Source organism: Dendrobates tinctorius, unplaced genomic scaffold, assembly GCF_039654945.1.
Source record: "Dendrobates tinctorius isolate UK_male_01 unplaced genomic scaffold, ASM3965494v1 ptg000464l, whole genome shotgun sequence".
NCBI lineage: Eukaryota > Metazoa > Chordata > Amphibia > Anura > Dendrobatidae > Dendrobates > Dendrobates tinctorius.
The window spans coordinates 1,472,342-1,499,860 of NW_027362126.1; the positions used below are offsets into that span (position 1 = coordinate 1,472,342).

Consider the following 27,519-nt stretch of genomic DNA (forward strand, 5'->3'; position numbering starts at 1 on the left):
GTACTTCTTGGGGATCCTATTAGAATTTAACAAACTCAACCCAACCTCTAGATCCCGACTTGGGCAGTCCTTGAGGACCAATGGACTCTGAAAATGCGAAAGCAAGACCCGCATGTCGAGGAGTTTCCTCGGGAGGGACCTCACCTCCCACATTCCCAGACCCCACCGGCGCATCATCTTCAGAACCGGGGTAACATAAGCCGGGAGATGCCCATGCGGTGTGCGAAGATCCTTCAATCTTCCCCCTGTCTCCCATTCCTGGAAGAAAGGCTGAAACCATCCCTTGCAGGAGAATACCCACGGAGGAGCCCTCTCTTTCCAGAGGTTTGCCACGTTGACCTTCAAAAAGGTGTTCACAAGGAACACCACGGGGTTCACCATATTCAACCCCCCTAATCTCCTCGTGCGGTAAGTGACCTCCCGCTTGACTAGGTTCAGTCTATTCCCCCATAACATCTGAAAGAACAGACTGTAGACCCGAGTCCAGAGAGGCTCTGGTAAGATACAAACGCTGCCCAGGTAGATTAGTAAGGGGAGCAGGAAAGCTTTGCACAGGCCAACCCTTTCCCTCAGGGTCAAAGACCAACCCTTCCATTGGTCCACTTTTTGAGCGACACCTTTGATTCTGCCTTCCCAGTTTTTCGTGGGGTAATCACCCTGGCCAAATTCGATGCCTAGGACTTTGGCGTGTTCTTGGGGTTCGGGGAGGGTGTCCGGAAGATCAAACCCGGGATCCCCGCCTCCCAGCCAGAGACTCTCACACTTGTCCTGGTTGACCTTGGACCCGGAAGCCTCCGAGTAGCTCTCCACTTCTGACATCACCACCATCGCCTCCTCTCGCGAAGAAACAAAAACGGTGACATCGTCCGCGTAGGCCACTACCCTCAGGATAGCCTCTGGCTCCACCCCGCCCATCCTCACCCCTGCCAACGGTCCACACTCGATCCTTCTGAGGAAGGGATCGATCGCAAACACGTAAAGCAAAGGGCTAAGAGGGCAGCCCTGACGGACACCAGATCCTACCCCGAAAGGTTGTCCAATCCACCCATTTACCAGAGGGAAAGTCTCAGCCCCAGCGTATAAGGTCTTAAGCCAGTCCACAAACCCCCCAGGCAGACCGTACCTCAAAAGAGTGGACCAGAGGTACTCGTGGTCAACCCGGTCAAAAGCCTTTGCCTGATCCAGGGTCAGCAGGAACCCCTTCCAAAGGCCTGCCCTGCCTTGCTCCACGGCCTCTCGGACACCCAGAACAGCACTGAAAGTGCTACGGCCAGGAATGCAACAGTTCTGAGCCTCTGAAAGGAGCCGCGGCGCAAACTTCACCAGCCTGTTGAAAAGTATCTTAGCCAAAACCTTCCTGTCCACATTGAGAAGTGCTATGGGACGCCAATTCTCAATGCGTGACGGATCCTTACCCTTTGACAAAATGATCAAAGCTGACCTCCTTAATGATCTCGGCAGGGTGCCCGAGGAGAGACACTCATTAAACACCTGAGTCAAGAAGGGAACCAAGGAGTCCCTAAAGGTCCTAAAGAACTCGGATGTTAAGCCATCCGGACCTGGTGATTTTTTGGGCCTGAGCCCATCGATCGCCAGTCTCACTTCCTCTTCTTTGATCTCTTCTGCCAAAACATCCAGCGAGAGGTCAGCCCCTGGCTCCGGAACAGCTTCAGCCAGGAAAGCCGACATCCTGTCACGATCCAGTTCCCTCCTTCCCAAAAGGTGTGAGTAGTATGAACTGACGACCTCCAAGATCCCTGATCTGGACCTCTTCAGGGATCCCGTACTGTCCATCAGCCCCGTCACTATCTTACTATTCACTGACATCTTGCAGCTTCTGTAAGGGTCGGGCGAGTAGTACTTCCCGTAGTCCCTCTCAAAAACCAAAGATGCGTGCCTATCGTACTGACACCTCTTCAGCAAGGACTTCACACCGGAGATCTCCTCGCGGCTACCTCCAGTCGAGACAAGATGCTCGAGTCTCCTCCTCAGGCTCTGATACAGGCGATCCCTGTTCAGGCTTCTGAGGTTCGAGAGTTGCCGGAAGAATTTCGCCACCCGATGTTTGAACATCTCCCACCACTCTGACTTAGTGTTACTTAGGCCCAGCAGTGGTACCTGGCTCTGAAGAAAATCCTCAAAAGACCGTCTTACAGCTTCTTCCTCAAGGAGTGATGAATTCAGCTTCCAATAACCTCTTCCCATCCTAGGAGTCTCTGTAACGTTCAGAGAAAACATAATCAAACAGTGGTCGGAGAACTCCACCTCCACAACCGACAACGGCGAGGAGACGGCTTCCTCCTTCAAATAAAACCTATCTATCCTAGACCTGCACTGACTACCTCTAAAAAAGGTGAATCCCGTGCTGCCTGTGTTGTGCCGGATGTGGACATCCACTAGGCGTGCCTCACTTACTATCCTGTTTAGCGCGACGCAATCATAAGTCAGCCGGTCCCCAGAACCTCCTCTATCACAGGGTCTCGTGACGTTGTTGAAATCCCCTCCAAAGACCACCTGCCGACTTGAAAATAAGAAAGGTTTGATCTTCAAGAAGAGACATTTGCGGTCCCACTTGGATTGGGGACCGTAGATGTTAATGAGCCGAAGCTCCTGTCCCCCCATGGAGACATCTAGGATCAAGCATCTCCCCATTTCTAATTCAATTAATCGTCTGCATTCAACCGCTGCGGTCTTAAAAAGGACCGCCACCCCGCTATACGGCTCGGCCGCAAGAGACCAGTAGGAGGGCCCATGCCTCCACTCCCTCCTTGCTTTATGCATGGTTGATAGGTCAGTCAACCTGGTCTCCTGCAAAAACAAAATGTCGGCATCAAGTTGGCCGAGAAAATGAAAGGCCGTGAACCTTGCCGCTTCTGACTTTATACTGGCAACATTAATGGTTGCCAGCGTCAACGGTGTGGGTGCCGCCATCATGATTGATTGGATTAGATAGCCTTTTTCTTCCCACCCCCAACAGCTTCACCCTCTTCCTCAGACAATGATGAGCTTTTAGTGCGCTTAAGACACACAGACTCATCCATTCTCTCCTTACATACACTCTGGCCCTTGTCTGGTGGTCCCGAGGTAGTCCCCCCCCCCAGAGGGCCCTTTAATTGCTCCCTGAGAAGAAGACTCAGCGACCCCCTGAGCCCCAACATCCCTGTCCGCAACCTCCGGCTCCGGGCTCCCGTCCCCTCCCTCTGCAGGGGAGTCCTGGAGGGCCCCGAACCGGTTGGAGAGATCCACCAGAGGGGGGGCGGCTGGACCTTCCAATGGCACCTGGATCAGGGCTAGAGAATCAGAGGGGTCGCACTCCAGAGCGGAGGCTCGAGACCCGGACCCACTCCTACCCTTGGTTGTTTTCCGGTTACCCTTTTTCCTTTGTTGTGACCATTCCCCCTCTCCCTCATCCAGACTGTCACCGGATGAGGGTTCCTGGGAGGACATGGCGTCCGCCTGCTCCTCCCTTTCAAGTCTCCTGACTTCCTCACTCAATTCGCTGTCTTTAGGATCCTCAGCTGCAAGTGAAGTACCTGGGTCAGGGTTTAGGGTCATTACTCCCTGCCCCCTGTTCCCATGGCGTTGCTCCTGCCGCCTGATGTTGGATGGCGGCAGCTTGCTCCTCACCGGTTCCCTGCCTCCTCCGCCCCTACTGGTCCCTTCACCGGCAAGATTAGTCCCGGCTTTCGCCTGTCCCGCACTCGCCGCTTTCAGGACCGCATTGGCAAAGGAACGCGGACAGCGACTGAATGGATGACCGAGGTCACCACACAAGTTACACCTAATCCTGCCACAGGTAGCAGCGAGATGGCCAAGGTCCCCACACAGTGCGCATTTTTGGGTGGTACACTGCGCACTGAAGTGTGTGGGGCTGCCGCACCTGTGACAGACCTTAGGCTGCCCCTGGTAGAAAATCAGGATCCTGTCCCTCCCCAAAAATGTAGAGGAAGGTATATGGGTAACAGTGTTTCCTGAAACCTTCAATTTCACCATGAAGGTCCAGGCCCCTGACCAGATACCATGGTCGTCGCGGGTCTTCTCAGGAATGCCGACGATGTCGCCATATCGACCAATCCAGGTGGAGATGTCCATGCAGGAAAGTGACTCGTTACTGGTCAAAACGGTCACCTTCCTGACCGAGTTCTGGCGGGATATTGCGACAGGGACAAAACCTTGCCATTCGGGGCGACCACGAGCCAGCTCATGGCGAGACCAAAAAAGCTCAAGGCCCTCCGGTCTCACGAAGCTGACATCGAAGTAGGAGGTCCCATAGGGATGGATCAAGGCAAAGATGTCGTATGCCGCGAAGCCCATCCCCAGCAGGAGCTCAGCAACCTTTGACCGATCAGGACAGGCATCCTTGCTTACCCACTGGAGACGGGCCACGTTCCTACGGTTACTCCTCTGCCCCGGTGTCGGCAGAGACCAGACAGTCTCTGCCCCTCTATCTCGGAAGGCGGAAAGACCATGTCTCTCTATCCAGAAAGACAGATCAACCTCCCTCCCCTCTACATTGATGGAACTCTCCCCTTTCTTCAGGGCGTCCAGGAAGCGCTGCTGCAAGTCACCATCCTCGGGGCCACCAGACAAGGGCGCACTACTACCCCCAGCAGTGACAGCTCCCGAATAGCTAGGGGCTGAAGCCCTCGCCACCACTGGGGGGGCAGTGGGACCACTACCTACTTCCCCTCCACCAACACCAGTGCTGCTCTCCTCATTCACTCCACCACTATTCCCACCATTCACTCCAGCAGTACTCACATCATTCACTCCACCAATACTCCCAACGTTTGCGGCACCACAACTCCCATTATTCACTCCACTACTACTCCCATCATTCACCCCATTACCAGTGTTCTCTGCACCTTCCACAGTCACCTCCATTCCCTCCTCCCTTGTGTCTGCAGTCTCTGCACTCACACCTGCTGGGTCGGGGGAGCGGTGCAGCACCACACCCGTTTTCATTAGCTCAGTGCTGACATTGTGCAGTTCTTTTGGAGCACTGTGCCCCTTATTGTCCTGGGCTGCCTGCCCTGTAGCCACAGACTTCGGGGTGCTGGTATCATTTTTTGGGGCATGCTGTCCCCCTGTCACAGCAGAGCGCACAGTGTTCCTTGCTGATGATGTTCCTTGCTTTTGCTGTGTATTTCTTTTTTCCCGTGGCTCTGTCTCAGCTGCGCGCCTCCTCTCCTCTGTTGAGGCGCACTGCGCCCCTGTCACAACAGTGCGCCCCCCTTTCGCCGCACCATGCTCCTCGGCCCTGCCCCCCACAGCCCCGGCGTCGGCCGGCGCAGCTGCAGTGAGCAGGGATGGAGTCTGCCCACACCGTCCCCCTTTCGCAACGGCGTGGACATCCCCCCCGCTCTCCTCGGCCCCGGTGATAACCGGCTTGGCCGCAGCAGGCAGGGAGGGAAACTCCACGGGGTCCCCTATGTCCGGCGCCGTGAGTACCTCCACAGCCTCACCCCCTGCACTGTTCCCCGCACAGACGGCAGCATTGCCGGACGTCCTCCTCCTCTCCCCACCTTGCCTATGCCCCAGACCCACTGCAGAGCCCGTGCTTTTAGGTTTGGTGGGGTTTACACAGGAGGTGGTAGGTGTAACATCAGACATTGGTACATATTTGTAACTCACCACCTCCTGTCTCGCCTTCTTGGTCTTCCTCCTCTTTTTGGTCTCCTCCGCTGGCTCGTCCTCCCCAAAGGAGAATCTGGTCAGGTCCACAGGAGACTCCAGCTCTCTGATCTCCCTCAACAGACCGCACTCCTCCTCTTCCTCCGCTGACACTCCAGCATGGGTTGTCGGAGTCCTCTGCCGTGCCGGGAGGCCGCTTCCTTGCTGGCTCTGCGACTCTTTCTCCCGGCTTGTTCCAACACGAGAGACTCCAGCCACGACTTCATCGTCCTCCTCCTCCTCGCTTAGGACGCCGGCTGGCAGTTCTCCCGAGGTATTTAACCCCTTCATTTCAGAGAACCGCCGCTGGTTCTTAAACCTCTCCAGGAAGGGACCTGCGCTTTTCTCAATCCCCTCCCGGAGGAGCACTAACCGGACCACCTCATCTCTGAGGGATTTAAACCTCTGGGAGGTCGCGGGTCTTTCCTTGTTAGAGGCACGGGTGTTCAGGATCCGTGCCTCCCGCAGCTGCTCCTTCAGCCCGGTCAGTGCTTTGCCGGCGTCCTCGTACTCTCGCAACATGGCGACCACTCGGGAGGAGAAGGAGCTCGTGGACTCGCTGGAGGTCATCTCGCCCCATGATGTTGCTGGGCTCTTCTTCCTGGGGCCTGGGGTGCCTCTGTCTCCCTCTCTGGGCGGACGATGAGCCGTCTCGGGGTTGGAGTAGGTGGGTACGGTCTTTCTCATCCGACCAGATCTCCTCACGCCCTCCTGGGCCGGTTGCTGCTGCTCTCTGTCCCCCGCCGGCACAGACCGGGGAACAGAAGCCTGGGAAGCCATGCCTGGCTCTCAGGAAGCCTGCCTCTCCCTGGGGAGAAGAGAGGCAGACTCTGGGCCTCCTCCTGGAAGTCCTGGAGCTCACAAGACAGGTGCTGCTCTCAGCAGGGTGTGACTGATTGTGGGCACCTGTCCTACAGACTCCTCCCCCAGTAATGGCTGATAACGGGGAGTAATAGATTGTAGTCTCCTGTCCTACAGTCTCCTCCCCCAGTAATGGCTGATAACGGGGAGTAATAGATTGTAGTCTCCTGTCCTACAGTCTCCTCCCCCAGTAATGGCTGATAACGGGGAGTAATAGATTGTAGTCTCCTGTCCTACAGTCTCCTCCCCAGTAATGGCTGATAACGGGGAGTAATAGATTGTAGTCTCCTGTCCTACAGTCTCCTCCCCCAGTAATGACTGATAACGGGGAGTAATAGATTGTAGTCTCCTGTCCTACAGTCTCCTCCCCCAGTAATGGCTGATAACAGGGAGTAATAGATTGTAGTCTCCTGTCCTACAGTCTCCTCCCCAGTAATGGCTGATAACGGGGAGTAATAGATTGTAGTCTCCTGTCCTACAGTCTCCTCCTCCAGTAATGGCTGATAACAGGGAGTAATAGATTGTAGTCTCCTGTCCTACAGTCTCCTCCCCAGTAATGGCCGATAACAGGGAGTAATAGATTGTAGTCTCCTGTCCTACAGTCTCCTCCCCAGTAATGGCTGATAACGGGGAGTAATAGATTGTAGTCTCCTGTCCTACAGTCTCCTCCCCCAGTAATGACTGATAACGGGGAGTAATAGATTGTAGTCTCCTGTCCTACAGTCTCCTCCCCAGTAATGGCTGATAACAGGGAGTAATAGATTGTAGTCTCCTGTCCTACAGTCTCCTCCCCAGTAATGGCTGATAACGGGGAGTAATAGATTGTAGTCTCCTGTCCTACAGTCTCCTCCCCCAGTAATGACTGATAACGGGGAGTAATAGATTGTAGTCTCCTGTCCTACAGTCTCCTCCCCCAGTAATGGCTGATAACAGGGAGTAATAGATTGTAGTCTCCTGTCCTACAGTCTCCTCCCCAGTAATGGCTGATAACAGGGAGTAATAGATTGTAGTCTCCTGTCCTACAGTCTCCTCCCCAGTAATGGCTGATAACGGGGAGTAATAGATTGTAGTCTCCTGTCCTACAGTCTCCTCCTCCAGTAATGGCTGATAACAGGGCGTAATAGATTGTAGTCTCCTGTCCTACAGTCTCCTCCCCAGTAATGGCTGATAACGGGGAGTAATAGATTGTAGTCTCCTGTCCTACAGTCTCCTCCCCCAGTAATGGCTGATAACAGGGAGTAATAGATTGTAGTCTCCTGTCCTACAGTCTCCTCCCCAGTAATGGCTGATAACGGGGAGTAATAGATTGTAGTCTCCTGTCCTACAGTCTCCTCCTCCAGTAATGGCTGATAACAGGGAGTAATAGATTGTAGTCTCCTGTCCTACAGTCCCCTCCCCAGTAATGGCTGATAACAGGGAGTAATAGATTGTAGTCTCCTGTCCTACAGTCTCCTCCCCCAGTAATGACTGATAACAGGGAGTAATAGATTGTAGTCTCCTGTCCTACAGTCTCCTCCCCAGTAATGGCTGATAACGGGGAGTAATAGATTGTAGTCTCCTGTCCTACAGTCTCCTCCCCCAGTAATGACTGATAACGGGGAGTAATAGATTGTAGTCTCCTGTCCTACAGTCTCCTCCCCAGTAATGGCTGATAACAGGGAGTAATAGATTGTAGTCTCCTGTCCTACAGTCTCCTCCCCAGTAATGGCTGATAACGGGGAGTAATAGATTGTAGTCTCCTGTCCTACAGTCTCCTCCCCCAGTAATGACTGATAACGGGGAGTAATAGATTGTAGTCTCCTGTCCTACAGTCTCCTCCCCCAGTAATGGCTGATAACAGGGAGTAATAGATTGTAGTCTCCTGTCCTACAGTCTCCTCCCCAGTAATGGCTGATAACAGGGAGTAATAGATTGTAGTCTCCTGTCCTACAGTCTCCTCCCCCAGTAATGACTGATAACGGGGAGTAATAGATTGTAGTCTCCTGTCCTACAGTCTCCTCCCCCAGTAATGGCTGATAACAGGGAGTAATAGATTGTAGTCTCCTGTCCTACAGTCTCCTCCCCAGTAATGGCTGATAACGGGGAGTAATAGATTGTAGTCTCCTGTCCTACAGTCTCCTCCCCAGTAATGGCCGATAACAGGGAGTAATAGATTGTAGTCTCCTGTCCTACAGTCTCCTCCCCAGTAATGGCTGATAACGGGGAGTAATAGATTGTAGTCTCCTGTCCTACAGTCTCCTCCCCCAGTAATGACTGATAACGGGGAGTAATAGATTGTAGTCTCCTGTCCTACAGTCTCCTCCCCAGTAATGGCTGATAACAGGGAGTAATAGATTGTAGTCTCCTGTCCTACAGTCTCCTCCCCAGTAATGGCTGATAACGGGGAGTAATAGATTGTAGTCTCCTGTCCTACAGTCTCCTCCCCCAGTAATGACTGATAACGGGGAGTAATAGATTGTAGTCTCCTGTCCTACAGTCTCCTCCCCCAGTAATGGCTGATAACAGGGAGTAATAGATTGTAGTCTCCTGTCCTACAGTCTCCTCCCCCAGTAATGGCTGATAACGGGGAGTAATAGATTGTAGTCTCCTGTCCTACAGTCTCCTCCCCCAGTAATGGCTGATAACAGGGAGTAATAGATTGTAGTCTCCTGTCCTACAGTCTCCTCCCCAGTAATGGCTGATAACAGGGAGTAATAGATTGTAGTCTCCTGTCCTACAGTCTCCTCCCCCAGTAATGACTGATAACGGGGAGTAATAGATTGTAGTCTCCTGTCCTACAGTCTCCTCCCCCAGTAATGGCTGATAACAGGGAGTAATAGATTGTAGTCTCCTGTCCTACAGTCTCCTCCCCCAGTAATGGCTGATAACAGGGAGTAATAGATTGTAGTCTCCTGTCCTACAGTCTCCTCCCCAGTAATGGCTGATAACAGGGAGTAATAGATTGTAGTCTCCTGTCCTACAGTCTCCTCCTCCAGTAATGGCTGATAACGGGGAGTAATAGATTGTAGTCTCCTGTCCTACAGTCTCCTCCCCCAGTAATGGCTGATAACGGGGAGTAATAGATTGTAGTCTCCTGTCCTACAGTCTCCTCCCCCAGTAATGGCTGATAACGGGGAGTAATAGATTGTAGTCTCCTGTCCTACAGTCTCCTCCCCCAGTAATGACTGATAACGGGGAGTAATAGATTGTAGTCTCCTGTCCTACAGTCTCCTCCCCCAGTAATGGCTGATAACGGGGAGTAATAGATTGTAGTCTCCTGTCCTACAGTCTCCTCCCCCAGTAATGGCTGATAACGGGGAGTAATAGATTGTAGTCTCCTGTCCTACAGTCTCCTCCCCCAGTAATGGCTGATAACGGGGAGTAATAGATTGTAGTCTCCTGTCCTACAGTCTCCTCCCCAGTAATGGCTGATAACGGGGAGTAATAGATTGTAGTCTCCTGTCCTACAGTCTCCTCCCCCAGTAATGGCTGATAACGGGGAGTAATAGATTGTAGTCTCCTGTCCTACAGTCTCCTCCCCCAGTAATGGCTGATAACGAGGAGTAATAGATTGTAGTCTCCTGTCCTACAGTCTCCTCCCCCAGTAATGGCTGATAACGGGGAGTAATAGATTGTAGTCTCCTGTCCTACAGTCTCCTCCCCCAGTAATGGCTGATAACGGGGAGTAATAGATTGTAGTCTCCTGTCCTACAGTCTCCTCCCCCAGTAATGGCCGATAACGGGGAGTAATAGATTGTAGTCTCCTGTCCTACAGTCTCCTCCCCAGTAATGGCTGATAACGGGGAGTAATAGATTGTAGTCTCCTGTCCTACAGTCTCCTCCCCAGTAATGGCTGATAACGGGGAGTAATAGATTGTAGTCTCCTGTCCTACAGTCTCCTCCCCCAGTAATGGCTGATAACGGGGAGTAATAGATTGTAGTCTCCTGTCCTACAGTCTCCTCCTCCAGTAATGGCTGATAACGGGGAGTAATAGATTGTAGTCTCTTGTCCTACAGTCTCCTCCCCCAGTAATGGCCGATAACGGGGAGTAATAGATTGTAGTCTCCTGTCCTACAGTCTCCTCCCCAGTAATGGCTGATAACGGGGAGTAATAGATTGTAGTCTCCTGTCCTACAGTCTCCTCCCCCAGTAATGACTGATAACAGGGAGTAATAGATTGTAGTCTCCTGTCCTACAGTCTCCTCCCCCAGTAATGGCTGATAACGGGGAGTAATAGATTGTAGTCTCCTGTCCTACAGTCTCCTCCCCCAGTAATGGCTGATAACGGGGAGTAATAGATTGTAGTCTCCTGTCCTACAGTCTCCTCCCCCAGCAATGTTCTGTTTCACCACATTGATTAGAAGCCGTGCACAGGACATCTGCAGAATAATGGAAGCAGACATGTATGACTGCTTTTGCAGGAGAGACTGCATAGTGTGACCGCTCTTACAGGTGAGAATCCATAGTGTGACAGCTCTTACAGGTAAGAATCCATAGTGTGACAGCTCTTACAGACGAGAATCCATTGTGCGACTGCTCTTACAGGAGAGAATCCATAGTGACTGCTGTTACAGAAGAGAATCTATAGTGACTGCTGTTACAGGAGAGAATCCATAGTGACTGCTGTTATAGGAGAGAATCCATAGTGACTGCTCTTACAGGAGAGAATCCATAGTGATTGCTCTTACAGGAGAAAATCCATAATGACTGCTCTTACAGGAGAGAATCCATAGTGACTGCTGTTACAGGAGAGAATCCATAGTGACTGCTGTTATAGGAGAGAATCCATAGTGACTGCTCTTACAGGAGAGAATCCATAGTGACTGCTCTTACAGGAGAAAATCCATAATGACTGCTCTTACAGGAGAGAATCCATAGTGACTGCTGTTACAGGAGCGTAGCCGTAGTGACTGCTGTTACAGGAGAGAATCCATAGTGACTGCTGTTATAGGAGAGAATCCGTAGTGACTGCTCTTACAGGAGAGAATCCATAGTGACTGCTCTTACAGGAGAGAATCCATAGTGACTGCTCTTACAGGAGAGAATCCATAGTGACTGCTTTAACACGGTATAATCCATAATGACTGCTCTTACAGGAGAGAATCCATAGTGACTGCTGTTACAGGAGAGAATCCATAGTGACTACTGTTACAGGCGAGAATCCATAGTGACTGCTGTTACAGGAGAGAATCCATAGTGACTGCTGTTACAGGAGAGAATCCATATTGACTGCTCTTATAGGGGAGAAACCATAATGACTGCTCTTACAGGAGAGAACCCATAGTGACTGCTCTTACAGGGGAGAATCCATAATGACTGCTCTTACAGGAGAGAATCCATAGTGACTGCTCTTACAGGAGAGAATGGATAGTGACTGCTGTTACAGGGGAGAATCCATAATGACTGCTCTTACAGGAGAAAATCCATAGTGACTGCTCTTACAGGAGAGAATCTATAGTGACTGCTGTTACAGGAGAGAATCCATAGTGACTGCTTTTATAGGGGAGAATCCATAGTGATTGCTCTTACAGGAGAGAATCCATAGTGACTGCTCTTACAGGAGAGAATCCATAGTGACTGCTCTCACAGGAGAGAACCCATAGTGATTGCTCTTACAGGAGAGAATCCATAATGACTGCTCTTACAGGAGAGAATCCATAGTGACTGCTGTTACAGGAGAGATTCCATAGTGACTGCTGTTACAGGAGAGAATCCATAGTGACTGCTTTTATAGGGGAGAATCCATAGTGACTGCTGTTACAGGAGAGAATCCATGGTGACTGCTGTTACAGGAGAGAATCCATAGTGACTGCTGTTACTGGAGAGAATCCATGGTGACTGCTGTTACAGGAGAGAATCCATAGTGACTGCTGTTACAGGAGAGAATCCATAGTGACTGCTGTTACAGGAGAGAATCCATAGTGACTGCTCTTATAGGGGAGAATCCTTAGTGACTGCTCTTACAGGAGAGAACCCATAGTGATTGCTCTTACAGGAGAGAATCCATAATGACTGTTCTTACAGGAGAGAATCCATAGTGACTGCTGTTACAGGAGAGAATCCATAGTGACTGCTGTTACAGGAGAGAATCCATAGTGACTGCTGTTACAAGAGAGAATCCATAGTGACTGCTCTTACAGGAGAGAATCCATAGTGACTGCTGTTACAGGAGAAAATCCATAATGAATGCTCTTACAGGAGAGAATCCATAGTGACTGCTGTTACAGGAGAGAATCCATAGTGACTGCTGTTATAGGAGAGAATCCATAGTGACTGCTCTTACAGGAGAGAATCCATAGTGACTGCTCTTACAGGAGAAAATCCATAGTGACTGCTGTTACAGGAGAGAATCCATAGTGACTGCTCTTACAGGAGAAAATCCATAGTGAATGCTGTTACAGGAGAGAATCCATAGTGACTGCTGTTACGTGAGAGAATCCATAGTGACTGCTCTTACAGGAGAAAATCCATAATGACTGCTCTTACAGGAGAGAATCCATAGTGACTGCTGTTACAGGAGAGAATCCATAGTGACTGCTCTTACAGGAGAGAATCCATAGTGACTGCTCTTACAGGAGAAAATCCATAGTGACTGCTGTTACAGGAGAGAATCCATAATGACTGCTCTTACAGGAGAAAATCCATAGTGACTGCTGTTACAGGAGAGAATCCATAGTGACTGCTGTTACGTGAGAGAATCCATAGTGACTGCTTTTATAGGGGAGAATTCATAGTGATTGCTTTTACAGGAGAGAATCCTATGCCTGTGTGTTTCCCGTTTCCTGCAGCTTCTTCCTCCTTTTTTGTGTACTGTGAATAGGTCGGTGTCTCTGCAGTGTCCTTAGATATTTCTGTGCCCCCCGCAGCCAGTGCTGCCCCCTCTGGTGTGAATATCCCCCTCTGCCCGTGGTCACCGCCTGTCTGCGCCATTATCGTTGATATCAGCACAGACTTTTCTTATGTTTTAGGATCTGACTTCATCAAGACGTCAACAGGGAAGGAGTCGGTGAACGCCACCTACCCGGTGGCTCTGGTGATGGTGCGGGCCATCCGCGAGTTCTACTGGAGGACTGGCAACAAGGCGAGTATCTGACGTAGCTGGGTCTGCGGGGGATGAGGGCCTCGTGCTGGCAGCCTCCTGTCCTGGGAGCGGGGCCCGGTACTGGCAGCCTCCTGTCCTGGGAGCGGGGCCCGGTACTGGCAGCCTCCTGTCCTGGGAGTGTGGCCCCGTGCTGGCAGCCTCCTGTCCTGGGAGCGGGGCCCGGTACTGGCAGCCTCCTGTCTTGGGAGCGTGGCCCCGTGCTGGCAGCCTCCTGTCCTAGGAGTGGTGCCCCGTGCTGGCAGCCTCCTGTCCTAGGAGTGGTGCCCCGTGCTGGCAGCCTCCTGTCCTGGGAGCGGGGCCCGGTACTGGCAGCCTCCTGTCTTGGGAGCGGGGCTCTGTGGGGCCCCCGTGCTGCCAGCCTCCTGTCCTAGGAGCGGGGCTCTGTGGGGCCCCCATGCTGCCAGCCTCCTGTCCTAGGAGCGGGGCTCTGTGGGGCCCCCGTGCTGCCAGCCTCCTGTCCTAGGAGCGGGGCTCTGTGGGGCCCTCGTGCTGCCAGCCTCCTGTCCTGGGTGCGGGGCTCAATGCTGGCAGCCTCCTGTCCTAGGAGTGGTGCCCCGTGCTGACAGCCTCCTGTCCTAGGAGCGGGGCTCTGTGGGGCCCCCGTGCTGCCAGCCTCCTGTCCTGGGAGCGTGGCCCTGTGCTGGTAGCCTCTCACTTAGCCCACTTCCCCTCATCAACTCGTGTGTCGTTTCTCAGGTGGGCTTTAAGCCGGCTGGAGGGATCCGCAGTGCGAAGGAGGCGTTGGTCTGGCTGTCACTGATTAAGGAGGAGCTGGGAGATGATTGGCTGACGCCGCAGCTGTTCCGCATCGGGGCCAGTACTCTGCTGGGGGATATAGAGAGACAGGTGAGTGCCGGCTCTGCCATGGGGGTTGATTGGCTGGGCAGCCGTGTAATACAGGGGATGGGGTATGTCAGTGGCTGATTGTTGGGGGTGAGGGATACCAGGGGCCGCTTGTTGGGGGTGAGGGATACTAGGGGCCGATTGTTGGGAGTGAAGGGTACACGGTGCCACTTGGGGAGAGGGATACACTGGGCCGCTTGTTGGTGGTGAGGGATACCAGGGGCTGCTTGTTGGGGGTGAGGGATACCAGGGGCTGCTTGTTGGGGGTGAGGGATACCAGGGGCTGCTTGTTGGTGGTGAGGGATACCAGGGGCTGCTTGTTGGTGGTGAGGGATACCAGGGGCTGCTTGTTGGTGGTGAGGGATACCAGGGGCTGCTTGTTGGGGGTGAGGGATACCAGGGGCTGCTTGTTGGGGGTGAGGGATACCAGGGGCTGCTTGTTGGGGGTGAGGGATAGCCCCGCTTGTTGGGGGTGAGGGATAGCAGGGGCCGCTTGTTGGGGGTGAGGGATAGCAGGGGCCACTTGTTGGGGATAAGGGATACCAGGGGACGATTGTTGGGGGTGAGGGATAGCAGGGGCCGCTTGTTGGGGGTGAGGGATACCAGGAGCCACTTGTTGGGGGTGAGGGATACCAGGGGCCGCTTGTTGGGGTGAGGGATAGCAGGGGCCGCTTGTTGGGGGTGAGGGATACCAGGGGCCGCTTGTCGGGGGTGAGGGATACCAGGGGCCGCTTGTCGGGGGTGAGGGATAGCAGGGGCCGCTTGTCGGGGGTGAGGGATAGCAGGGGCCGCTTGTCGGGGGTGAGGGATAGCAGGGGCCGCTTGTCGGGGGTGAGGGATAGCAGGGGCCGCTTGTCGGGGGTGAGGGATAGCAGGGGCCGCTTGTCGGGGGTGAGGGATAGCAGGGGCCACATGTTGAGGGTGAGGGATAGCAGGGGCCACTTGTTGGGGGTGAGGGATACCAGGGGCCACTTGTTGAGGGTGAGGGATAGCAGGAGCCGCTTGTCGGGGGTGAGGGATAGCAGGGGCCACTTGTTGAGGGTGAGGGATAGCAGGGGCCACTTGTTGGGGGTGAGGGATAGCAGGGGCCGCTTGTTGGGGGTGAGGGATAGCAGGGGCCACTTGTTGGGGGTGAGGGATAGCAGGGGCCGCTTGTTGGGGGTGAGGGATAGCAGGGGCCACTTGTTGAGGGTGAGGGATAGCAGGGGCCACTTGTTGGGGGTGAGGGATAGCAGGGGCCTCTTGTTGGGGGTGAGGGATAGCAGGGGCCACTTGTTGGGGGTGAGGGATAGCAGGGGCCACTTGTTGAGGGTGAGGGATAGCAGGGGCCACTTGTTGGGGGTGAGGGATAGCAGGGGCCTCTTGTCGGGGGTGAGGGATAGCAGGAGCCACTTGTTGAGGGTGAGGGATAGCAGGGGCCGCTTGTCGGGGGTGAGGGATAGCAGGGGCCACTTGTTGAGGGTGAGGGATAGCAGGGGCCACTTGTTGGGGTCACCATGGCACAGGCGCATCGATCTGTTACTTCTCTTCCAGATTTATCACCATGTGACTGGTCGTTACGCCGCGCACCACGATCTGCCGATGGCCTGAGACCTCTTCATCCCAATGACCCTTCATAATAGGCCGACCTTACCGGATGCCACATGGGGCCAGATAAACTGTGCCCCTGCCATGAAGATAGGGAAATATGAAATAGTGGCACCACCCCAATTATATGGGATTGTCCTAACACATGCTAAGAATAGTGCAGGAAACCAAGAAAAAAGACGTAAAAAAACGAAGGTCACCATACTAAAGTCCAGGATGAAAAACATGTAAAACGCCACAAGAATAAAAGCCACATGGGCTACCAAAACCTGAGCCCAACTGCCGTCATGGTAATCCCAGACATGATCATGTGTGTGAGACGACGAGGATCGGAGCAATAGTGCAGAGAAGGAGCAGGACTCCTGAGAAAGAGGAGGGGAAATGTACCCCATATGAACACCACACCGATAACAAATGCTCCAATGCAAAAAACCTATGCAGAGTTTTTTTTTTTTTTTATGATTTCTATGCCATGAAGATGCCAAGATTGGGGTGGTGGGCTCCATAGTGCTGTGTCCCCCTGGCCAGCACTCAATTCATGACAATGTTCTATACTGCCGACACTCGGAGAAGCAGCTGTCCCACTGAACGATGGTCCGAGGACACAGGCGGAAGGTGACCGGCCCTTCTGGATGCTCGAACCCTGAAGTATTTAGGCATCTGCTCTACCTCGAGGCTCATCCTGTGTCCGGTCCTCCCCCTGGCGGCTCGCCCTGTGTCTGGCCTTCCCCTGGCAGCTCGCCCCGTGTCCAGTCCTGAATAAATGCTTTGTGCCCGTTCTTTCTCCTGCTTATTGTTCAACATGAAATTAGTCAGTGGAGCGACTTCTGTTCATAAATATTTACTTCGTTATCAAACAGCTTCCCGTAGACAAGCGGTGCGACATACACAGCAATAAGACCAGCGGCTTCCTGTAGATGAGCGATGTGATGTACAGAGCGATACAACGAGCGGCTTCCCGTAGACAAGCGGTGCAACGTACAGAGCGATACGACGAGCGGCTTCCCATAGACAAGCGACGTGACATACAGAGCAATACGACAAGCGGCTTCCCGTAGACAAATGCTGGGATGTAGAGAGCGATACGTCAAGCGGATTCCCGTAGACCAGCAGTGCGACATACAGAGCGATACGGTGAGCGGCTTCCCGTAGACAAGCGGTGCGACGTGCACAGCAATAAGACCAGCGCTTCCCGTAGACAAGCCGTGCAAAAACCAGCGATGTGACGAGCGACATGACGTATAGAGCGATACATCAAGCGGATTCCCGTAGACCAGCAGTGCGACATACAGAGCGATACTGTGAGCGGCTTCCCATAGACAAATGTTGGGATGTACAGAGCGCTACGACAAGCGGCTTCCCGTAGACAAGCGGTGCAACGTACAGAGCGATATGAGGAGCGGCTTCCCGTAGACGAGTGGTGCGACATACAGAGCAAGACCAGCGGCTTCCCGTAGACAAGCGGTGCAAAAACAGAGCAATATTGCGAGCGGCTTCCCGTAGACGAGTGGTGCAACGTACACATAGATAAGACCATCGGCTTCCCGTAGACAAGCGGTGCAACGTACAGAGCGATACGACGAGCGGCTTCCTGTAGACAAGCGACGTGACATACAGAGCGATACGACAAGCGGATTCCCGTAGACCAGCAGTGCGACATACAGAGCGATACGGTGAGCGGCTTCCCGTAGACAAGCGGTGCGACGTGCACAGCAATAAAACCAGCGCTTCCCGTAGACAAGCCGTGCAAAAAACAGCGATGCGACGAGCGGCTTCCTGTAGACGAGCGACATGATGTACAGAGCGATACGACGAGCGGCTTCTCACAGACAAATGCTGGGATTTACAGAGCGATACGACAAGCGGCTTCCCGTAGACAAGCGGTGCAACGTACAGAGCGATATGAGGAGGAGCGGCTTCCCGTAGACGAGTGGTGCGACATACAGAGCAAGACCAGCGGCTTCCCGTAGACAAGCGGTGCAAAAAACAGCAATATTATGAGCGGCTTCCCGTAGACGAGTGGTGCGACGTACACAGAGATAAGACCATCGGCTTCCTGTAGACAAGCGGTGCGATGTACAGAGCGATACGACGAGCAGCTTCGCGTAGACAAGCGGTACGACATACACAGCAATAAGACCAGCGGCTTCCTGTTGATGATCGATGTGATGTACAGGGCGATACAACGAGCGGCTTCCCGTAGACAAGCGGTGCAACGTACAGAGCGATACGACGAGCGGCTTCCCGTAGACAAGCGACGTGACATACAGAGCAATACGACGAGCGGCTTCCCATAGACAAATGCTGGGATGTACAGAGCGATACGACAAGCGGATTCCCGTAGACCAGCAGTGCGACATACAGAGCGATACGGTGAGCGGCTTCCCGTAAACAAGCGGTGCGACGTGCACAGCAATAAGACCAGCGCTTCCCGTAGACAAGCCGTGCAAAAAACAGCGATGCGACAAGCGGCTTCCTGTAGACGAGCGACATGACGTACAGAGCGATACGACGAGCGGCTTCTCATAGACAAATGCTGGGATTTACAGAGCGATACGACAAGCGGCTTCCCGTAGACAAGCGGCGCAACGTACAGAGCGATATGAGGAGCGGCTTCCCGTAGACGAGTGGTGCGACATACAGAGCAAGACCAGCGGCTTCCCGTAGACAAGCGGTGCAAAAAACAGCAATATTATGAGCGGCTTCCCGTAGACGAGTGGTGCGACGTACACAGAGATAAGACCATCGGCTTCCCGTAGACAAGCGGTACGATGTACAGAGCGTTACGACGAGCAGCTTCGCGTAGACAAGCGGACTAATGTAGATCAGCAGTGTGATGTACAGAGCAATATGACAAACGGCTTCCCGTAGACGAGCAACATGACGTACAGAGCGATACGACGAGCGGCTTCCCATAGACAAATTTAGAATTAGAATGGTAGAGTTGGAAGGGACCTCCTGGGCCATCTGGTCCAACCCCCTGCTCAAAGCAGGATTCGCTAAATCATCCCAGTTAGATGTCTGTCCAGCCTCTGTTTGAAGACTTCCATTGAAGGAGAACTCGCCACTTCTCGTGGCAGCCTGTTCCACTCATTGATCACTCTGTCAAAAAGTTTTTTCTAATATCTAATCTGTGTCTCCTCCCATTCAGTTTCATCCCATTGCTTCTAGTCTTTCCTTGTGCATATGAGAATAAAGTTGATCCTTCTACAATGTGACAGCCCTTTAGATATTTGTAGACAGCTATTAAGTCTCCTCTCAGTCTTCTCTTTTGCAAACTAAACATTCCCAATTCCTGCAACCTTTCCTCATAAGACGGGGTTTGCAGACCGGTCACCATTCTGGTCACTCTTTTCTGAACTTGCTCCAGTTTGTTGATGTCTTTTTTAAAATGTGGTGCCCAAAACTGGACACACTATTCCAGATGAGGTCTGACCAAAGAGGAGTAGAGGGAAATAATGACTTCACGTGATCTAGACTGTATGCTTCTGTTAATACATCCTAGAATTGCATTTGCCTTTTTTGCTGCTGCATCACACTGTTGACTCATATTCAGTCTGTGATCTATTAGTATACCCAAGTCTTTTTCACATGTGCTGTCACTTAGCCCTATTCCTCCCATTCTATATATGCTTTTTTCATTTTTATTGCCCAGATGTAGTACTTTGCATTTCTCCCTGTTAAAAACCATTCTGTTAGTTGCTGCCCACTTCTCCAGTTTATTTATATCTTTTTGAATCCTCTCTCTCTCTTCTCTAGTATTAGCTATCCCTCCTAGCTTTGTGTCATCAGCAAATTTAATCAGTTTACCCTCAGTTCCTTCATCTAAATCATTGATAAAGATGTTGAAAAATACAGGGCCCAGGACAGAGCCCTGTGGTACCCCACTTGAGACATTCTTCCAACTGGATGTGCAGCCATTTACGACCACTCTTTGGGTCCGATCACTAAGCCAGTTATGAATCCACCTAACAGTTGCCTTGTCCATTCCATACTTAGTCAGTTTTCCAATAAGGATTGTATGAGAGACTTTGTCAAATGCTTTGCTGAAGACAAGATATACTATATCTACAGCATTTCCTTGATCCACCCAATCAGTGATTCCGTCATAGAAGGAAATTAAATTAGTCTGACATGACTTATTAGTTACAACCCCATGCTGACTCTGTTTAATCACTTCATTCTTATCCAGGTACTGACATACATGTTGTTTAATAATTTGTTCAAGATCTTTCCTGGTATAGAAGTCAGACTCACCGGCCTATTGTTGCCTGGGTCCACCTTCTTCCCCTTTTTGAAGACAGGAACAACATTTGCTCTTCTCCAGTCTTCTGGCACTTCTCCTGTTCTCCAAGAATTTTCAAAGATTATGGAGAGGGGTTCAAAAATTTCTTCTGCTATCTCCTTCAGTACTCTGGGGTGTAATTCATCTGGACCTGGAGACTTGAATTCATTTAGGTTAGCTAAGTGTTTCCTCACTATCTTTCTGTTTATAGATATCCTGGATTCTTCTATTCCCTTAATAGTACAGTGAAGAACACTTGATGTTACATTTCCTTTCTGAGAGAAAACAGATGAAAAATAGGAATTTAAAAGTTCGGCCTTCTCAACATCCTGTCTTACCATTTCATCATTTTCATCCTGTAAAAATCCTATAGCATCTTTGACTTTTCTTTTACTTTTGACATATCCCCAAAATCCTTTATTATTGCTTTTGACATCTCTTGCAAGCCTCAATTCATTTTCAGCTTTAGCTCATCTGATTTGTGCCCTGCAGGTTCTGCAGACAGCATTATATGCTTCTTTAGATATGCTTCCCTCTTTCCATTTTATAAACATTTTTTGCTTCCTTTTTAGCATGTGCTTAAGTTCTGTGTTCATCCATCCTGGTTTCCTTAAATGCTTCCTATTCTTCCCTCTTTTCGGAATTGTTAACAACTGTGCTTTGAGAATTTCATTTTTCAAGATTTCCCATCCTTCCTGGACATTTTTGTCTTTAAGGATATCCAGCCATTGGATCCCTCCAATTATCTTTCTGAATCCCTTAAAATCTGCCTTTCTGAAATCTAACCTTGACGTCTGAGTCTTCACAGGTCTTCCGCCTCTAGTGATTGGTTTCTCTTTCTCCAATATTTTTATTAATTAGATTCTTTCGTCTTTGTTCTTCCTTTCCACTTCTAATAGCAGAGTTCTCAATAGCATTTGTCAGGTGTATGGCTTTTTCTGGTCTTTTGCTTCCCTTCCCATGTTGTTCTAGTTTAAAGCTCTCCTTACAAGTGTAGCAAGGCGACTTCCAAATACATGTTTTCCAGTCTTCGTAAGGTGCACCCCATCTCTAGCAAGTAGTCCATCGTATAAGTAATTCACTCCGTGATCCAGAAATCCAAATCGTTGCTGACGGCACCATCGACGTAGCCAGTTGTTCACCTGCAGAATCTTATTCCACCTCCTTGTTCCATGGCCATCCACTGGGAGGATGGAAGAGAAGACCACCTGCGCTCCCAGTTCTTTCACTTTCTTGCCTAAGTCTTTGCAGATGGTTTCCAGGTCATTTCTTGCGGTGTCATTTGTCCCCACATGTAGTAGCAGGAATGCTGGGATGTACAGAGCGATACGACAAGCGGCTTCCCGTAGACAAGCGGTACGACGTACAGAGCGATATGAGGAGCGGCTTCCCGCAGACGAGTAGAATGACATACAGAGCAAGACCAGCGGCTTCCCGTAGACAAGTGGTGCAAAAAACAGCAATATTACGAGTGGCTTCCCGTAGACGAGTGGTGCGACGTACACAGAGATAAGACCATCGGCTTCCCGTAGACAAGCGGTACGATGTACAGAGCGTTACGACGAGCAGCTTCGCGTAGACAAGTGGACTAATGTAGATCAGCAGTGTGATGTACAGAGCAATACGACAAACGGCTTCCCATAGACGAGCAGTGTGACGTACAGAGCGATACGACCAGCGGCTTCCCATAGACTAGTGGTGCGACATACAGAGTGATACGACGAGCAGCTTCCTATGGAAGAGTGGTTCGACATATGGAGCATTACGATGAGCGGTCTCCTATAGATGAGCGGCTTCCTGTAGACCAGTGGTGTGACATACAGAGCGATACAATAAGCATCTTTCCGTAGACCAGCAGTGTGACATACAGAGCGATACGATGAGTGTTTTCCCGTAGACAAGCGGTGAAACATACAGAGCGATATAACGAGCGGCTTCCCGTAGACCAGCAATGCGATGTACATAGTGATAATATAAGCGGCTTCCCGTAGACAAGCGGTGCAACGTACAGAGCGATACGATGAGCAGCTTCCTGTAGACGAGCTGTGCGATGTACAGAGCGATATGACGAGCGGCTTCCCATAGACGAGCTGTGCGATGCACAGAGTGATAAGATGAGCGGCTTCCCATAGACGAGCTGTGTGATGCACAGAGTGATAAGATGAGCGGCTTCCCATAGACGAGCTGTGTGATGTACAGAGCGATAAGATGAGCTACTTTCTGTAGACGAGCTGTGCGATGTACAGAGTGATAAGATGAGCGGCTTCCCGTAGATGAGCTGTGCGATGTACAGAGTGATAAGATGAGCGGCTTCCCGTAGATGAGCTGTGCGATGTACAGAGTGATAAGATGAGCGGCTTCCCGTAGATGAGTGGTGTGACGTATAGAGCGATACAATGAGCGGCTTCCCGTAGATGAGCTGTGCGATGTACAGAGCGATATGACGAGCGGCTTCCCGTAGATGAGCTGTGCGATGTACAGAGTGATAAGATGAGCGGCTTCCCGTAGATGAGCTGTGCGATGTACAGAGCGATAAAATGAGCCGCTTCCCATAGACGAGTGGTGTGACGTATAGAGCGATACAATGAGCGGCTTCCCGTAGATGAGCTGTGCGATGTACAGAGCGATATGACGAGCGGCTTCCCGTAGATGAGCTGTGCGATGGTCAGAGTGATAAGATGAGCGGCTTTCTGTAGACAAGCTGTGTGATGTACAGAGCGATACAATGAGCTGCTTCCCGTAGACGAGCTGTGCGATGCACAGAGTGATAAGATGAGCGGCTTCCCATAGACGAGCTGTGTGATGCACAGAGTGATAAGATGAGCGGCTTCCCATAGACGAGCTGTGTGATGTACAGAGCGATAAGATGAGCTACTTTCTGTAGACGAGCTGTGCGATGTACAGAGTGATAAGATGAGCGGCTTCCCATAGATGAGCTGTGCGATGCACAGAGTGATAAGATGAGCGGCTTCCCATAGACGAGCTGTGTGATGCACAGAGCGATAAGATGAGTGACTCTGTAGACGAGCTGTGCGATGTACAGAGTGATAAGATGAGAGGCTTCCCATAGATGAGCTGTGCGATGCACAGAGTGATAAGATGAGCGGCTTCCCATAGACGAGCTGTGTGATGCACAGAGCGATAAGATGAGCGACTTTCTGTAGACGAGTTGTGCGATGTACAGAGTGATAAGATGAGCGGCTTCCCATAGATGAGCTGTGATGCACAGAGTGATAAGATGAGCGGCTTCCCATAGACGAGCTGTGTGATGTACAGAGTGATAAGATGAGCGACTTTCTGTAGACGAGCTGTGCGATGTACAGAGTGATAAGATGAGCGACTTTCCGTAGACGAGCTGTGCGATGTACAGAGTGATAAGATGAGCGGCTTCCCGTAGATGAGCTGTGCGATGTACAGAGTGATAAGATGAGCGGCTTCCCGTAGATGAGCTGTGCGATGTACAGAGTGATAAGATGAGCGGCTTCCCGTAGATGAGCTGTGCGATGTACAGAGTGATAAGATGAGCGGCTTCCCATAGACGAGCTGTGCGATGTACAGAGTGATAAGATGAGCGGCTTCCCATAGACGAGCTGTGCGATGTACAGAGTGATAAGATGAGCGGCTTCCCATAGACAAGCTTTGCGATGTACAGAATGATATAACGAGCAGCTTCCCATAGATGAGCTGTTTCCCGTAGACCAGCAGTGCAATGTAAAGAGTGATAATATAAGCGGCTTCCCGTAGACAAGTGGTGCAACGTACAGAGTGATACGATGAGCAGCTTCCTGTAGATGAGCTGTGCGATGCACAGAGTGATAAGATGAGCAGCTTCCCATAGATGACCTGTGCGATGCACAGAGTGATAAGATGAGCAGCTTCCATTGACGAGCTGTGCGATGTACAGAGCGATATGACGAGCGGCTTCCCATAGACGAGTTGTGCGATGCACAGAGTGATAAGATGAGCAACTTCCCATAGACAAGCTGTGCGATGTACAGAGCGATATGACGAGCAGCTTCCCATAGACGAGCTGTGCGATGTACAGAGCGATATGTCGAGCGGCTTCCCATAGACGAGCTGTGCGATGCACAGAGTGATAAGATGAGCAGCTTCCATTGACGAGCTGTGCGATGTACAGAGCGATATGACGAGCGGCTTCCCATAGACGAGCTGTGCGATGTACAGAGTGATAAGATGAGCGTCTTCCCGTAGACGAGCTGTGCGATGTACAGAGTGATAAGGTGAGCAGCTTCCCATAGACGAGCTGTGCGATGTACAGAGTGATAAGATGAGCGGCTTCCCATAGATGAGCTGTGCGATGTACAGAGTGATAAGATGAGCGGCTTCCCGTAGACGAGCTGTGCGATGTACAGAGTGATAAGATGAGCGGCTTCCCATAGATGAGCTGTGCGATGTACAGAGCGATATAACGAGCGGCTTCCCATAGACGAGTGGTGTGACGTATAGAGCGATACAATGAGTGGCTTCCTGTAGATGAGCTGTGCAATGTACGGAGCGATAAGATGAGCTGTTTCCCATAGACGAGCTGTGCGATGTACAGAGTGATAAGATGAGCGGCTTCCCATAGACGAGCTGTGCGATGTACAGAGTGATAAGATTAGCGGCTTCCCATAGATGAGCTGTGCGATGTACAGAGTGATAAGATGAGCAGCTTCCCATAGATGAGCTGTGCGATGTACAGAGCGATATAACGAGCGGCTTCCCATAGACGAGTGGTGTGACGTATAGAGCGATACAATGAGTGGCTTCCTGTAGATGAGCTGTGCAATGTACAGAGCGATAAGATCTCGCCTCTCCTCTGTCGTCTCGCCCCCCTGTCGTCTCGCCCCCCTCTGTCGTCTCACCCCCCTCTGTCGTCTCGCCCCCCCTCTGTCGTCTCGCCCCCCCCCTCTTTCGTCTCGCCCCCCCTCTGTCGTCTCGCCCCCCCCTCTGTCGTCTCGCCCCCTCTCTGTCGTCTCGTCCCCCCCTCTGTCGTCTCGCCCCCCTCTGTCGTCTCGCCCCCCCCTCTGTCGTCTCGCCCCCTCTCTGTCGTCTCGTCCCCCCCTCTGTCGTCTCGCCCCCTCTCTGTCGTCTCGTCCCCCCTCTGTCGTCTCGCCCCCCTCTGTCGTCTCGCCCCCCTCTGTCGTCTCGCCCCCTCTGTCATCTCGCCCCCCCTCTGTCGTCTCGTCCCCCCTCTGTCGTCTCGCCCCCCTGTCGTCTCGCCCCCCTCTGTCGTCTCGCCCCCCCTCTGTCGTCTCGCCCCCTCTGTCGTCTCTCCCCCTCTGTCGTCTCGCCCCCCTCTGTCGTCTCGCCCCCTCTGTCGTCTCCCCCCCCTCTGTCGTCTCGCCCCCCTCTGTCGTCTCGCCCCTCCTCTGTCGTCTCGCCCCTCCTCTATCGTCTCGCCCCCTCTGTCGTCTCGCCCCCCTCTGTCGTCTCGCCTGCCTGTCGTCTCGCCCCCCTCTGTCGTCTCTCCCCCCTCTGTCGTCTCGCCCCCCCCTGTCGTCTCGCCCCCCTCTGTCATCTCGCCCCCCTCTGTCGTCTCGCCCCCCTCTGTCGTCTCGCCCCCCCTCTGTCGTCTCGCCCCCTCTGGTGTCTCGCCCCCCCTCTGTCGTCTCGCCCCCCTCTGTCGTCTTGCCCCCCTCTGTCGTCTCGCCCCCCCTCTGTCGTATCGCCCCCCGTAGACGAGTGGTGCGACATACAGAGCAAGACCAGCGGCTTCCCGTAGACAAGCGGTGCAAAAACAGAGCAATATTGCGAGCGGCTTCCCGTAGACGAGTGGTGCAACGTACACATAGATAAGACCATCGGCTTCCCGTAGACAAGCGGTGCAACGTACAGAGCGATACGACGAGCGGCTTCCTGTAGACAAGCGACGTGACATACAGAGCGATACGACAAGCGGATTCCCGTAGACCAGCAGTGCGACATACAGAGCGATACGGTGAGCGGCTTCCCGTAAACAAGCGGTGCGACGTGCACAGCAATAAGACCAGCGCTTCCCGTAGACAAGCCGTGCAAAAAACAGCGATGCGACAAGCGGCTTCCTGTAGACGAGCGATGCGATGTATAGAGCGATAAGACGAGCGGCTTCCCATAGACGAGTGGTGTGACGTATAGAGCGATACAATGAGCGGCTTCCTGTAGATGAGCTGTGCGATGGTCAGAGTGATAAGATGAGCGGCTTCCCGTAGACGAGCTGTGCAATGTACAGAGTGATAAAATGAGCCACTTCCCATAGACGAGTGGTGTGACATATAGAGCGATAAAATGAGCTGCTTCCCATAGACGAGCTGTGCGATGGTCAGAGCGATAAAATGAGCCGCTTCCCATAGACGAGTGGTGTGACGTATAGAGCGATACAATGAGCGGCTTCCCGTAGATGAGCTGTGCGATGTACAGAGCGATATGACGAGCGGCTTCCCGTAGATGAGCTGTGCGATGGTCAGAGTGATAAGATGAGCGGCTTTCTGTAGACAAGCTGTGTGATGTACAGAGCGATACAATGAGCTGCTTCCCGTAGATGAGTGGTGTGACGTATAGAGCGATACAATGAGCGGCTTCCCGTAGACGAGCTGTGCGATGTACAGAGCGATATGACGAGCGGCTTCCCATAGATGAGTGGTGTGATGTATAGAGTGATAAGATGAGTGCGGCTTCCCGTAGACGAGCAGTGCGATGTACAGAGCGATATGACTAGCGGCTTTCTGTAGACGAGTGGTGTGATGTATAGAGCGATACAATGAGCGGCTTCCCGTAGACGAGCTGTGCGATGTACAGAGCGATATGACGAGCGGCTTTCTGTAGACGAGTGGTGTGACGTATAGAGCGATACAATGAGCGGCTTCCCGTAGACGAGCTGTGCGATGTACAGAGCGATATGACGAGCGGCTTTCTGTAGACGAGTGGTGTGACGTATAGAGCGATACAATGAGCGGCTTCCCGTAGATGAGCTGTGCGATGTACAGAGCGATATGACGAGCGGCTTTCTGTAGACGAGTGGTGTGACGTATAGAGCGATACAATGAGCTGCTTCCCGTAGATGAGCTGTGCGATGTACAGAGCGATATGACGAGCGGCTTCCCATAGATGAGCTGTGCGATGTACAGAGTGATAAGATGAGCGGCTTCCCATAGATGAGCTGTGCGATGTACAGAGTGATAAGATGAGCGGCTTCCCGTAGACGAGCTG

General features: G+C 52.1%; 1 protein-coding gene across 1 annotated transcript in view; it reads left to right on the forward strand.

The window, feature by feature from the left end:
• The window catches only part of DERA (deoxyribose-phosphate aldolase), a 55,825-nt gene extending 39,000 nt beyond the window's left edge, over positions 1 to 16,825 (forward strand). The window contains exons 7-9 of the mRNA XM_073564620.1: positions 13,483 to 13,595; positions 14,313 to 14,462; positions 15,993 to 16,825. Of these exons, the coding sequence (XP_073420721.1) occupies positions 13,483 to 13,595; positions 14,313 to 14,462; positions 15,993 to 16,049 (320 nt within the window). The 3' untranslated portion in view covers positions 16,050 to 16,825. The remainder of the gene's footprint in view (positions 1 to 13,482; positions 13,596 to 14,312; positions 14,463 to 15,992) is intronic.
• Positions 16,826 to 27,519: the final 10,694 nt, after the last annotated feature.